General features: G+C 45.7%; 1 protein-coding gene across 1 annotated transcript in view; it reads right to left on the bottom strand.

Annotated features, from left to right (window-relative positions):
• Positions 1 to 15,666, bottom strand: part of LOC134452943 (relaxin receptor 2-like) — a 67,712-nt gene that overhangs the window by 25,678 nt on the left and 26,368 nt on the right. The window contains exons 8-9 of the mRNA XM_063203629.1: positions 7,978 to 8,049; positions 4,458 to 4,532 (exon numbers count right to left, since the gene is read on the bottom strand). Coding sequence (XP_063059699.1) covers positions 4,458 to 4,532; positions 7,978 to 8,049 — 147 coding nt within the window. The remainder of the gene's footprint in view (positions 1 to 4,457; positions 4,533 to 7,977; positions 8,050 to 15,666) is intronic.

The following is a 15,666-nucleotide window of genomic DNA, read 5'->3' as shown; positions in this document are numbered from 1 at the left end:
ATTAAGAGGAGGTATTTTGTTGTTCTTTTTCTAAAAGTCCTTTATAGCGTTCTGACATAGTAATAGTAGCATTTGAAGAAATAAATAATTAAAAAAGGTTTTTATTAAATACACCAGCAGCAGTATGTGTGTGTGTGTGTGTGTTTGTATGTGTTTTGTGTGCGTGTGCGTGTGTGTGTGTGTGTGTGTGTGTGTGTGTGTGTGTGTGTGTGTGTGTGTTTAGTGCAGGTAGAAAGTGCGGTGTGCGTCTGTGTGTGTGTACCTGTGTATGTGTGTGTGTGTGTGTGTGTGTGTATGTGTGTGAGTATGAGTTGTGTGTCAGTGTGTGTATGTTTGGGTTTAGTGCAGAAAGTGCAGTGTGCTTGTGTGTGTGTGTGTGTGTGTGTGTGTGTGTGTGTGTGTGTGTGTGTGTGTGTGTGTGTGTGTGCATGTGTATGTTTTGAGTTAGTGCAGGTTGAAAGTTCAGTCACAGATGTAGTAGTGCAGGTGGAATGTTCAGTCGCAGATATGGTGGTGGGGATGAGGGGGGGAGCGTTGTCAGTGGCCTGGCTGGCTAGAGGCTGACAGTGAAGGGAGAGTGGGTTGAGTGTTAAGTATCTTGATTGCTTGATGCATCGTGCTGCTTGCAAGCCTGGTGGTACGGGAACGGAGGCGCCTGTACCTCTTTCCAGAGGGCAGGAGGCTGAACAGTTTGTGTGCAGGGTGGCTTGTGTCTTTGATGATCATCAGTGCTTTTCGGGTGAGGCGTGCGGTGTAAATGTCCTGCAGGGAGGGGAGTGGTACTCCAATGATCTTCTTCGCTGTGTTCACAACACGCTGGAGTGTCTTCCTGTTTTTCTCCGTGCAGCTTCCTCCCCACACTGTGATGCAGCTGGACACGACGCTCTCTATGGTTCCTCTGTAGAATGTTGTCATGATGGAGGGTGTAGCACTTGCCTTCTTTAGTTTGCGCAAGAAGTAGAGACGCTGATGGGCCTTCTTCGCCAGTGATGTAGTGTTGGTGGTCCAAGAGAGGTCGTCGCTGATGTGCACTCCAAGGAACTTGGTGCTGCTCACTCTCTCCACAGCATCACCGTCGATGGTCAGTGGTGGCAGTTGTTTTTGGACCCTCTGAAAGTTGACAACAATCTCCTTGGTCTTGTTGACATTCAGCAGGAGGTTTTTGTCTTTGCACCATCTGGCCAGCAGGTCTACTTCTTCTCTGTAGTGGGTCTCATCGCCCTTAGTGATGAGGCCCACCAGTGTTGTATCATCCGCAAACTTCACTAGATGGTTAGTGCTGTGGGTCGCTGCCCAAGTCGCTGGGTCGAGTCGCAAGTCGCAAGTCGCTGTGCTGCCCCAAGTAATTTGGGGGTTCTTAATTTTTACTTTGTTTAAAGAGCAAATCTCTTCTTAGTTTAAAGATTTTTTTGGGGCCTCTTTCAACTTTATTTGATAGGACAGTGTGCGAGGTGGACAGGAAGCGAATGGGGAGAGAGATGGGGAGGGGTCGGCAAATGACCCGCAGCGGAAAATCAAACCTGGGTCGGCCGCATGGCAGAGGGAGTGCCCTACCAGTTGGCCACGGCAGGGCCCAATATCTCTTTGTTTAATGAACAAACGTCTTTTTTGCAATAAAAAATACAAAATGAATGTTCTTATTTATGCAGTGCTGCTCCACCTGTGGAACCATTCCCTTGTATATTGATGGTTTACTGTACATTGGGGCAGCAGCTGCTTTATTTGGAGTTTCTGAGGTGATATAAAAGTAGTCTGATGGATTGTGAACCAAATGTCCAAATGTTCAAAGCAACACTATGGGAAACAGCCAATAAAGTCAAGACAAACTTGGTCCTGACACACTTCATGTTCAAGTGGAAAACCTCAAGTGAGCAGCAAGGAGGCTAATAATAAAAGTAATATTTTATTAAAATGCCCAAAAATAATGGAACAGACGTACGTCTTCATGAAATTTCATAACCATTTTAGGGTCAGAATATGATATGATATTCTAGGGAAAGAACGCGCAAGCAACTTTTTTTTCCTTCTTTTTTTCAAATGATAAGACCAAAGTCAACACAGCAAAAAAACAAAACTAAATCATCTTGTCAAAACTGACATCCTGTCAAAACACTGACAGTCTCAGCCAACTGACATGCCTTGGTTTGGAAAAAAGCCTTCTCTCCTAAGATATTTACTTATTACAGTTCATTTACATAACATAAATATTTTCTGTCAAAATGTTGCCCTGCCTGGGAGTATTTCTGGTATAGCTACAGTGCTCTGAGATTTCCAGACAAAGGTTTCTTCTCCACAACTAAACACTAAATTTGTGCATCTCCTTAGGCTTAGAGGCAGACTGAGTCACTGGCCTTCTGATGAAGATGTAGATAATATCTTAACACTATTAGTTCTTGCATTGAGATTGTAAAGTGAGATTTGGACGCATGGAGACAACACCGCTACACACCATGACTACGTATTGCTATTGCTATGCCTAGCCACAACCTTTGCAGCCCCAGGGATTCAGTAAGCGTGGGAAGCATTCACCATGTCCTCTGAGGGAGAGAGAGAAAGAGAGGCGGGGACCTACAGACTCATATAATGTGAAGAGAGAGAGACAGGGTCTCAAAGTGAAGTGTCCTCGCTTTGCTAGGATGAGTAACGCCAATTGTTCACTGATTTCAACAAAGAGTATCCAATTACTAGGTCTAAGTGTAATTGATAATTGGACACTCCTTGGTGAAATGGGCATGGGAAAAATGGCATTATTCGTTCCAGCAAGGCTAGGACACTTCACTTTGAGAAGTACCAAGAGAGGATGACAGAGATAAAGCCAAGCAGAGAGGTTGAGGCAGCAAAGCCACAAAGACGAACAGACAGTCAGTCTGTCAGTCTGTCAGTCTGTCAGACAGACAGACAGACAGACAGACAGACAGACAGACAGACAGACAGACAGACAGACAGACAGACAGACAGACAGACAGACAGACAGACAGAAGGGGAAAGCTGGGGAATGCAACTCCTGCAGAGACCTCAGTGTCCTGAACACAGCAGTAAGTTTTCAAATCAAAAGATGCAGATCTGACTGCTGCCCCAGGACACCAGGAGAACATGCCAATAGTTTCCACAATCACACAAAAGCTATCAAACCGGAGGGTGCGGTGGCACAGAGGGTAGGGCATGAGCACACTGATTCAAGAGATTCATTGTCATTGTCAAAAAAAAGGCAAAGAAATTGGGCGCGCCACAATAATACTGCGTGGGTTTCGAGTATCAAGCTATCATAATAAAAGTTCTAAAGACACAAGACGGTTATTAGATACACACTAGATGTTGTATATCAAATAAAAAAATAATGCTGAAAAAAATATGGGGACCAGCAGCAGTAGTGTGCAAATAAATATACTTTCTCCTTCTTTTTCTCAATTGTGCAGAGTCAGATGTGTATGAAGCACTAGGCCTACTACTGAAATTGGTGGAACTCCATACTGCAGATTTCACATGACACCCAAAAATTGAGGAACTTACAAACACAAATGAAATGGAAGAGAACAGCTGGGAAAAGCGTAAGTTACCACATAAAAGATGGACAGAGGTATGAAGGTATTGACCCTAAGAATATATGGAAAGAAATATGTAGGCTACGTAATTGGCAAACGTACCGTAGGGCAGTGGTTCCCAAATATTTTCGCAACCCCCCACTAGCAATGGATTTCTAGCAATATTAGCAGACAAACTATTGCTAGATTTTCCATTAATAGTTTATCCGGTAATATTGCTAGAAATCCACTGGACAGCGAATACATCCAGACAAATGTCCATCAAATTACGGAATTATGTTGGCTGTTAACTGTTAACCTGTGGATTTCCCTTTTCTGAGCTATGTCCCTTTTGTCCGCGACCCCCCTTCAGCACCTCCGTGACAGCCCTAAGGGTCCCGGCCCCCAGTTTGGGAACCACTGCCATAGGGTATGAATTGGACTTGAGTGGTCAAAGTGTTCACAGGATGTCAGCCCTTTGTCATTTCCCTTAACTTTGGTCCCATTGACATTAACTACAGTACAACAAACTAACTATCTACCAAGTACAGCATGACACAGGAGTGGATTTTCACTCCCGTCCCATCCCGGTCCCAGAAAAAAATCCCATCTCGTCCCATCCTGGACTGGAGTAAAAGAAACAAATCCCATCCCGTCCACTCCTGAAAATAATGTTTCCCAATCCTGCCCACTCCTACTCAAAATCAATCTCACTCCTGTTTCGTCAAAAAACCTAGGCTTGCTCCCTTTCATTTGTATTCCTGCTCCTGCCCTCTCCCATTCATCTTCAAAATTTGGACTCCCACGGGACCCACGGGAATTCCCAAAAAATGTCATCCTCTACTTCCAAGCATGTGTACCACACAGTACATTTTGCAGTCTTCAACACTTAGAGAGTCAGAAACTAGGAGCACATAGAGCAGTGGTGGCACTTACAGCCAGTTGAGGGAGGGCATGGGGCTACATAGGCTGGTGCCAGGAAGCTGCATAAGGGACGTGTTCACCAGGGACCTGCAAGAGGAATAAAATAGAATAGAATAGAATAGAATAGAATAGAATAGAATAGAATAGAATAGAAAAGAATAGAATAGAATAGAATAGAATAGAATAGAATAGAATAGAATAGAATAGAATAGAATGACTTTTTCAATATTCACAAGCAGAAATTACGCTATACACATTCACACATAATGGTCTATACACATTCACAATGATATTGAATGAGATTGAAAGCACACACTTCAGTGCAGACATTAAAGTGATATACTGTAGATTGAAGGCATATAATGTGCAACACAGTGGGCTATGTACAAGAGGTATTTTTAAAACAAGAGGACACAACAGAAAGCCTGAGATCTCACATGCACTTACTTCAGAGGATGCATTACCATACATTACATCATATCACAATTGTTGTGTCCAGCGACACTTAACAGTACGCAGTAAGAATGCAGCATAAAGGATTTTTTAAAAATGCAGCATTAATTCAACAATCTGGGTCCAAATACACTCTAGAGGATGTTAAATCAACTCTTCAAGTAGTGATTTAAAGTAAAGCTACCATTTTTACTGTGGATGCCACATATTAGTCAGTCAGTTGTTCGGAAGCCGGTTTGCTTACTGAAGGGGTTGCACATGATATGGAACTCTGGAACTTGAAGGAAAAAGGAAAAAATATCCGCACACCACAAAAGCTCCCTTGTCGTGATGTAATGAAAAAACTGGCACATCGTAACTTGCAGGTCGAAACGTTGTGCCAGACAAGACAAGGGAGCTTTTGTGGTGTGCGGACATTTTTTCCTTTTTCTCGCGCATCCTTTGATATCCTATACACCCACGGCAATTACTTTTTGGAATGTGCACACACCTCAAACTTTTTGTGGAACTTGTTCTCTGGAACTTGTTCACATTACTTTACACTTGGCGAATGCTTACAGTCAAAGCCACGCACAGCTGAATAGGCACTGGATATTGGTCACAGTTCCTGGAGAAATGTGGGGTTAGGTGCCTTGCTCAAGGGCATTTCAACCATGGACATGGATATGGGTTTCAAACCTGCAGTCTTCCAAATCCAAGACCACCTGCCTAATATTATTTGTAAGGGATTTCTTCGCCTTTATTTCTGACAGGATGGTGGAGGAGAGAAGGGAAATTAGTGGGGAGAGAGAGACGGGGAAGGATCGGCCAATGTCCCGGGCCGGAATCGAACCCGGGTTGCCAAGGTAATAACCCAGTGCCCTACCGTTAGGCCACGGCAGGGCCGACCACCTCCCTATCACCATTAGGCCTCAGCTGCACTCCAGAGCAATGAACATCATTTGAGATTAAAGCACCTTTGGCTTCAGTGCCAAGTGAGGTCACATGGGGATCAAGTGTGCTTACTTAAAAGGAGGTGATGGGAATCCCGGTTTATCAAAAGCCCACTGACTCCTGTGATCTGACATGGTGAGAAGACTCTCTACAATACCCTAGTTGGAATGGAAAATGGGATGAGTAAAAGTAATGTGATTTTTTAAAAAAAAGCTCTCGGTTCATGCTAGAGAAAGTCAAGCAACTCTTTAAAACTTGTTTTTTTCCTTTAGAGTGATTGCATACACCGTAAAAATGTTTAATGAGTCATATTAATATCTTCTGGAGTGCATTTGGGGCCAGAGTACTCTCCAATGGCTCATTCAGGCCGACTGAGAACCGTGTCGGTCACCGTTCCCGCACCTAATCGCAAACAGGCCGTCGTGTTCATGCCACAGATCTTAGCGTTTGTGAACCGGAAAGTTGGTTCGAAATGCGAACCTCAAAACACTTGTTTTTTCTCCGCTAACCGTGACGACAACGTGGCCATCAGCAGGTTCATCCAGGTAACACAGTCACATGCTGAAAAAATGTAGTGCCCGGTATTAACACAGGTGGTTCGCAGATAAGCAATTTAGTGCCGAACATAACTGGTGCGGGCACCGGCACCGGCTCCATTCTGTCGGCCTGAAAACCACCTGAGAATTGAATAAACACTGCATTATGTTTTCTGTGTAGAAGTCTTAGCAGTGCTGCAAATATGATGTTTAGTTCATCCATAAATGTATGTTACTGTTACATGTATTGTTTTTGCCACCCTCCTCTACGCCACAGTGATTATGATGTGGTGATATTTACAAAGTGGATTTAATCACAAGGGGTAACATTAATATAGCCAAAGAAAGCTAAGGCAAATCTGAAGCATCACGTTCAGAAAGCTAAAAATATATATATAATGATTTGGGGGCTGGGCAGGGGTCTTTCCTCAATTCTTCATCTCTCTCCTGTCATTCTCTGTTTGTCTCTCTCTCTCTCTCTCTCTCTCTCTCTCTCTCTCTCTCTCCATCCAACATCAATCTTGTCATCTGAGGAGCACATTGTACCATACACAGTGTGAGAGAGGGGGGGGACCAAATAAGCCCTGCAGAACATCATGCAGTCTTTCCAAAAGGGAGGACCCCCAAAAGCAATTCAATTTGTCTGCAGCTACCTATCCATATCTCACTCAGTCAGGGGTAACAGCTGCAACTGGGTAAAGTGCTAGTCCCCAAGCTTGTAGTAAATACGTTTTTTTTTCAAACAGCATGGTTTTTGGTTCATCTGAAGTCTGAAGACAATGAAGGGAATGGATCGCACTCAGGTTCTTTTTTTCTTTTTTCTTTTTCTTTTCTTTAAAAAAAAATGAAATACAGACATGACAGGGGTCAGAGAGACATCGTGGCTACAAAAGCCTTCATCAGTGCAGTCTCTCAGTGTGTAGTACAACATGCTAAGCTGCTAGTTCTACTTGGAAATGAAGCGCTCTTTTCCAAAATGCTATACTGTATATCTGGGTTTTTTTAAATTAACTAATGAAATGCTGCTATTGCTTTTCTCTATTCATGTTGTTGGAATCCGTGTTTTAATCTTTGAATTTGTTATGGAACATCAGATAAATTAACCCAGTTCCAATGTCCCTAATGCTATTTTAACCATATTAAAAAATGCACATTTCTGAAAATATGCTTTTATCGTGTCTTGGAAAAACTCTTCAAATGGACAACTGTATGCAGATAGAATGTGTAGTAAACTGCAAAGTGAGAACACTCAAAACTTTCTCTTGTTTTTTTGTAAAGATTGCTCTTGGTTTGACATATTGATTTGACCTACTGGCTAGATTCTAGGAACACTTCACCTCCCCCTTGGCAAAGACAGATGGTTTTTTTATTGGTAAGAAGGAAAGTCACCAGAGAGTTTGAAGATTAATTTGTGTCTGGCAATGCTGGAAGATGCTGCAGTGACTTTCCTTTTTACTTGAACCCAGCCTTTTCCCATGATGCACCAGATAGAGAAGAACAGGTGCGCGGAGGATAGCTTACTTTTCTTCCTGAGGGTTTACTGCTTCAGTTGTTGCAGTAAGTGATGGAATTTCATTAAAAAAATAATAATAAAGTTCAGAAATACTCACAGGTAAGTCAAAGACTTCAGCCCGATGAAAGTGTCTTCTGAAATTCTCTCCACCTGGTTGTGATCCAAAACCCTGAAAATAGCAACAGCTGAGTGAGGGCTTAGGTTTCATTTAATTTAAAACGTTTTAATTTATTCTGGCAATGAGTGTGTAATATTTAAAACTATTTCGTCAGAGACATACAGCACATGGCACCTTCCCAATTCAGTCAGCCGTGTCTCTTTTCAATCTCATTATTTTCCTTGATAGGCACAGTTTATCCCTTTGGTATGAGCACTAAAAACGTTGATTGCTTTCGATTTTGTTAGGGTCGGGTTGGGACTGAGACCCTGGTCACTGGCCTAATGCAGTGAACACCCACTAGGCAAAACAGAGAAATGACTCAAATGCAGAGGACTGACAACAAAGATCAAGTTCAAAAAGGTTTTAATTTGGCAAAGTCCAGGAAAAATCCACAGCATGCAAAAAATAAGTCCTTACAAGGCAATCAATCAAAATCCAAAAAATAAGTAAAATCCAAACGCACAGAGGATCCAAATAATTCCAAACAAAAAGCTTCAGTGGCAAGTTCCAGGAAAAAGTTCAATCAAAGTAGTTTTCAAAGTCCAAAAAATATCCAAGGCAAAGTTTCAGAAAAACAAACAGTATCTCCAAAGATTCGTTCAAAGTGACTTACCCTCAACCAGCACAAAGACTCAGTGACAAGAACAAAACACAGGGCTGAATAAATACCCAACGTAATTGGCAATTAAGAATTGGAGGGAAAGTTAACCAAAAACAGGTGGGGCAAAAATCACATGACCATCAAAACAAAGAAGCACATGGCAGTCAAAACAAACACAAAGCACCTAGCTAGCACAAGTCACATGACCATCAAAACAAAGCATCACATGACATTAAAACAAGGAAGCACATGGCTGTCAAAACAAACACAAATCAAGCTGTCAAAACAAACATGGAAAGGATGCAAGAGTGACCCCTAGAGGCCAAGCAAAGTCACAAAACCTAACAGGACCCCCCCCTCAAGGAGCGTCTCCTGGCGCTCCCAGGGCGATCAGGATGGGCCAGATGGAAGTCCCGACAAAGCCCTTTGTCAAAAACGTCCCGAGCAGGGACCCAACAGCGCTCCTCAGGCCCATAGCCCTCCCAGTCAACCAGGTACTGGAGGCGGCCACGGAGAAGGCGGGAGTCCAGGAGGCGGCGCACAGTGAACACAGTCTGACCGCGGAGGGTGCGGGGAGGCGGGGGACCCCTGGGGGCCGGGGCATAAGGGGACGACAGTAAGGGCCGCAACAGGGACACGTGGAACGTGGGGTTGATTCTCAGAGTTCGGGGCAACTGAAGCCTGTAGGCCACAGGGTTCACCCTGCGCACCACCTTGAAGGGACCAACATAACGAGGAGCAAGCTTGCGGTTCTCCACCCGCAGAGGAAGGTCCTTGGTGGACAACCAAACCCGCTGCCCAGGACGGTAACTGCGGGCAGGTTGCCTGCGGCGGTTGGCCTGAGTCTGGTTGGCCCTGGACGTACGGAGGAGAGCCCTCCGGACCCTGCGCCAAGTCCTTTGACACCGTCTCATGTAGTGGTCGACCGAGGGTACCCCGGCGTCCTCCTCCTGTTCAGGAAACAGGGGCGGCTGGAACCCGAACTGGCATTGGAACGGAGACAACCTGGTGGCAGATGACTGGAGGGTGTTATGGGCGTACTCCGCCCACGGCAGCCAGGTGTTCCACGACGTCGGGTTGTCCATCGCCAGACCCCGCAGCATTGTTTCCAGGTCCTGGTTTAGCCTCTCAGTCTGGCCATTAGACTGGGGATGGAACCCGGAGGAGAGGCTGGCCGTGGCGCCGATCAGCTTACAGAACGACCGCCACACTCGGGAGGAGAACTGGGGCCCTCGGTCGGAGACGATGTCCTGTGGGAGTCCGAAGACTCGAAAAACATGAGTGAACATTAGCTTGGCAGTCTCAAGAGCAGAAGGGAGTTTGACTAATGGTATGAAACGGCAGGCTTTTGAAAACCTGTCAACTATAACTAAAATGACAGCATTACCTTGAGAGTCTGGAAGACCCGTGATGAAGTCGACAGCCACATGAGACCAGGGACGCCGAGGAATGGGCAGAGGGTGCAGGAGTCCCTGGGGACGCTGTCGTGGGTTCTTGCTTCTGGTGCACACTTCACAGGCCAGGGCGTACGACCTCACTTCTTCCTTCATGTTCGGCCACCAGAAGCGTCTCTCCAGGAACTCAAGGGTCCTCCCAGCTCCTGGGTGAGCAGTGAGAGGGGTTGAATGACCCCACTGGAGAACCTTGGCCCGAGCTGAACGAGGTACATACAAGAGGCCCGGTGGTCCCGTCCCAGGACCAGGGTCCTGGCGCTGAGCTTGTCGAACTGCTTCCTCCACACCCCAGCGAACAGGGGCCACAATCCGGGACACAGGGATGACAGGACCAACTTCACTCTCCCTGTCAGTGGAAGAGAACAGCCTGGAGAGAGCGTCAGGCTTGGTGTTCTTAGAGCCAGGGCGGTACGACAGGGTGAAATCAAACCGACTGAAGAATAAGGCCCACCTTGCCTGTCGAGGATTAAGCCTCTTAGCTTGCTGGAGGTACTGTAGATTTTTGTGGTCTGTCCACACGAGGAACGGGTGACGAGCTCCCTCCAGCCAGTGCCTCCACTCCTCAAGCGCCAGTTTCACAGCAAGCAGTTCTCGGTCTCCCACATCATAGCGGGACTCTGCAGGACTCAGACGGTGGGAATAGTATGCACAGGGATGCAGCTTTCCCTCTGAGCGCTGAGAGAGGACAGCACCGACGCCACTGTCCGAAGCATCCACCTCGACAATGAAGGATTGTGAAGGGTCAGGAAGGACTAGAATGGGTGCAGAACAGAATCGGCGTTTGAGGTCATTGAAAGCCTTCTCTGCCTGAGGAGACCAGGTAAAAGACCCGGCTGTCTTTCTGGTGAGATCAGAGATGGGAGCTGCCAAGGAACTGAAGTTCCTGACGAACTTGCGGTAGAAGTTAGCGAAACCTAAGAAACGCTGAACTTCCTTCACTGATCTGGGAGTGGGCCAGTCCTGGACGGCCAGGGTCTTGACTGGATCCATCTGGAGTTGTCCTGTCCGTACAGTAAAGCCCAGGAAGGAGACCTCTGGCACATGGAATTCACATTTCTGGGCTTTCACAAACAGACCGTTCTTGAGTAGCCTCTGAAGGACTTGGCGGACATGTTGGCGGTGTTCTTTCAAGGTCTTGGAAAATATTAATATGTCGTCAAGGTAAACAAAAGCATATTTATTGATCATATCCCTCAGGACATCATTGATAAGGGCCATGAAGACTGCTGGGGCGTTAGTAAGCCCAAAAGGCATCACTTGGTACTCATAGTGTCCTGATGGGGTGTTAAAGGCAGTCTTCCATTCGTCACCCTGTCTGATACGAATGAGGTGATATGCATTCCGCAAATCCAACTTAGAGAAGACTGTAGCGCCTTGTAGCAGGTCGAATGCAGTGGACATTAGCGGCAGAGGGTAGCGGTTGCGTACTGTAATCTTATTTAGACCTCGGTAGTCAATACATGGCCGCAATCCTCCATCTTTCTTGCTGACAAAAAAGAAGCCCGCACCAGCAGGCGAGGTGGAGGGTCGGATGAAACCAGAAGCTAGGGAATCTTTGATATATTCATCCATGGCCCTACGCTCTGGCTGAGAAAGGGAAAACAGCCTGCCACGAGGAGGGGTAGTACCGGGAAGCAAGTCAATGGCACAGTCATAGGCACGATGAGGAGGGAGAGTGGCAGCCCTGCTCTTACTAAAAACTTCCTTTAAATCCCAGTATTCTGGGGGCACTTGAGATAACTCGGTGAGATCAGGGGGCTCGGCAGGGGACACAAGGGAACTAGAGAGCAGACAAGAGGTATGGCATGTAGGGCCCCATTCCACAACCTGGCCTGTTGCCCAGTCTATATGAGGGTTGTGGCGGGTAAGCCAAGGGAAGCCCAAAACTACAGGGAACTCTGGAGAATGAATCAGGTGCAAGGATATTTCTTCTCGGTGAGCTTGGAACTTGAGAACAACTGGGGAAGTTACTTGGGTTACTCTACCATCACCTAAAGCCTGGCCATCTAGAGCAGAAACTGACAATGGAACTTCAAGGGGAACAGTAGGGACATTGATTCTTCGGGCAAAATGGACATCAATAAAATTACCAGCAGCCCCGGAGTCTAACAATGCTTGGCAGGAATGGACAGACTCACCCCATGAGATGGAGACAGGGATGTAGACTCCTTGGCCAGGAAGTTCGGGAGAGAGGGTGGTCCCCGTCACAACCCTCCCTCGGCTGGACGGGACGGTCCTTTTCCCAAGAGCTCAGGACATGCTGCTCGGAAGTGGTCAGGTTTGCCGCAGTAGAGGCAGCACTTGTCCCTCCTCCTGCGCTCCCTCTCAGCTGCGGTGAGGCGAGTACGGCCAATTTGCATGGGTTCTGGACAGTCACTGGCGGAGGTGGGTGGACTCCAGGATGAAGCAGTGAGATAAGGAAAGCTTGGGTCACGACTACGCTCCCTAATTCTGTTGTCAAGGCGAATGGCATGAGAGATCAGCGTCTCAAGTACAGTGGGGCAACCTATAGAGGCCAGACCATCTTTAATGGGGTCAGATAGGCCATGGTGGAAAGCTGAAACCAGGGCAGTATCATTCCATCCACTGACTGCTGCAAGTGTACGAAAAGAAATGGCATAGTCGGCGACGCTACCTCTTCCCTGCCGAATGGACATGAGTTTCTTGGCTGCATCTTGGCTAATGTCTGACTGATCAAAAACACGAAGCATCTCCTCCATAAACTTCTTGAAATCAGAACACTCAGGTCCCTGTCTCTGCCAAATGGATGTTGCCCAAGCGCGTGCCTTATCAGCCAACAATGTCACTACATATGCAATCTTGCTGCGGTCAGAAGTGTAGGTGGCCGGCTGGAGCTCAAAGGTGAGTTGGCATTGTGTAAGGAATTCACGGCACTCACCATGCTTGCCATCATACCTCGGTGGTGCAGGAAGACGGGGCTCATGAGGTGTAGTAGGCAGCGTGGCAGGGGGCACAGGAGCTGGGACTGGAGCTGGAGCAGATGATTGATCAGAGACCAGACCAGGTGGAGCAGAAGGGTGAACATGAGGAGGAGACGAAGGTAGAGGAGTCAACTGTGCAAGAGCATTCCCAATTTGAAGTAGCATTTCATCGTGGCGAGCAAGGGTTTCTTGTTGTTTTATCAATGCTTGTCCATGAGTATCCATGGTAGCTCCGAAGCTTGTTAAAGCGGCCATTATGTTCTGAACCTCTGCTGGGTTGCCAGTCAGAGAAGCCTCTGCTGAGTCAGTCATGACTGAGTCTTTCTGTTAGGGTCGGGTTGGGACTGAGACCCTGGTCACTGGCCTAATGCAGTGAACACCCACTAGGCAAAACAGAGAAATGACTCAAATGCAGAGGACTGACAACAAAGATCAAGTTCAAAAAGGTTTTAATTTGGCAAAGTCCAGGAAAAATCCACAGCATGCAAAAAATAAGTCCTTACAAGGCAATCAATCAAAATCCAAAAAATAAGTAAAATCCAAACGCACAGAGGATCCAAATAATTCCAAACAAAAAGCTTCAGTGGCAAGTTCCAGGAAAAAGTTCAATCAAAGTAGTTTTCAAAGTCCAAAAAATATCCAAGGCAAAGTTTCAGAAAAACAAACAGTATCTCCAAAGATTCGTTCAAAGTGACTTACCCTCAACCAGCACAAAGACTCAGTGACAAGAACAAAACACAGGGCTGAATAAATACCCAACGTAATTGGCAATTAAGAATTGGAGGGAAAGTTAACCAAAAACAGGTGGGGCAAAAATCACATGACCATCAAAACAAAGAAGCACATGGCAGTCAAAACAAACACAAAGCACCTAGCTAGCACAAGTCACATGACCATCAAAACAAAGCATCACATGACATTAAAACAAGGAAGCACATGGCTGTCAAAACAAACACAAATCAAGCTGTCAAAACAAACATGGAAAGGATGCAAGAGTGACCCCTAGAGGCCAAGCAAAGTCACAAAACCTAACATATTTATCAGCTGAGACAATGTGTTTTGCTTTTAGTAAGTTATATGGCGTATTTAAAAAAGTCCACGAACTTGGCGTTTTAATGGTGTGAGTCAGAATATGTTAAACAGAAACATACCGTACATCAGTAACAGCAAAATGAAGGGCCAAGAAACATCCTTGGCTTATCGATGTGTTGTTCCCAATGATTATGGAAAATTTCATTTAATTTGTATTATTTGGCCGTCATCCATCACATCCATTTATACATTCATTACTGTTAGTTAAAGGACAAGTGCACTATTTTGAACATTAAGTGCCTTTTCTGAGTTGTATTTAGAGTCCCCCTCATAGTTTTTTTCATGTTTGCTGCCGGCTAATTTGTATTTTGCATCAATTGGCTTTACAATGGCCATCTATGGGCCTGTCCAAATATGTTTTTAAAAACCACCCCAAACATGCTCACTAAGCTCACTAAGTGGTGAGGGGTATTCACTGAATGAAGGAAGCGAAGGACACCACTCTTCAGATTTTTCTCTGTTTATTAGAAAAATCTGAAGAGTGCTGTCCTTCGCTTCCTTCATTCATCAATATATTATGTGGGATTCAGCACCCGGTTATAATCTGTATAGGCGATAGTGTGAGCACATCTCCTTCACTTCATAAGAGGTGTTCACTACCATTCCCTAACAAGTTTCAAGGCGAAATATGGCTTTTGTCATTTTTTATTTGGCATTTTGAGATTGAAAGAAAAAATTATTTACTAAATGCTACATAAAACACGACAGACGCCATGGTTCCTGTTATGGAATACCCCTGAACACTTGGTGAGTTGCACATTCTTGGAAACAAATGTTTAGGGAAGTTTTAAGAACAGATTTGGATGTGGCCATTATAAAGCTGGTTGAGACAAAATCCAAATTAGCCAAATAGCCAAGCATAAAATTAAACGGTGAGTGGGACTCATTGCATCTCAGAAAAGGGCCTGTTCAAAATAGTGCACTTGCCCTTTAATTGTCATTATTTCAGGACTCAAATAGTATGGTGTTATCACGATAAATTACTGGACCATATTATGTATCCATTAGGAACTTTTATTTCTTGGAAAATCAGTGAGGACAAATAATACAAATTGTACATCAGAGCCCAGTCAGTGTTTCTTTGACACACACACACACACACACACACACACACACACACACACACACACACACACACACACACACACAAACACACACACACACACGCACACGCACACGCACACGCACACGCACACGCACACGCACACGCACACGCACACGCACACACACACACTGAGCAGGGTGTCCTCTGGCTGAGGGCAACTTGCAACAACACAAGCACTTTCTCAGTTTCATTTCTTATTGACAGTAAAAACACTCTAAAAGCCTTCAGGAGGCTGGCCCCTGTTCTCAAGTGACTTTGTTGACGTCTGCACCATCAACACAGAACACCACACAGATCTCCACTTCCACTGTGCTGAGGAGCAGCGAGGCCGGCAGGGGGGGATGATGACAAACAGGTAAGCTATCCTGGGCCCAGGGAGAGAGGGAGGCCCAGGATTGGGTCATCATTACATTGCAATGCATTGAGAAGAAG

Source organism: Engraulis encrasicolus, chromosome 7 (assembly GCF_034702125.1).
Source record: "Engraulis encrasicolus isolate BLACKSEA-1 chromosome 7, IST_EnEncr_1.0, whole genome shotgun sequence".
Taxonomy (NCBI): domain Eukaryota; kingdom Metazoa; phylum Chordata; class Actinopteri; order Clupeiformes; family Engraulidae; genus Engraulis; species Engraulis encrasicolus.
This window is presented reverse-complemented; position numbering and strand designations above follow the sequence as displayed.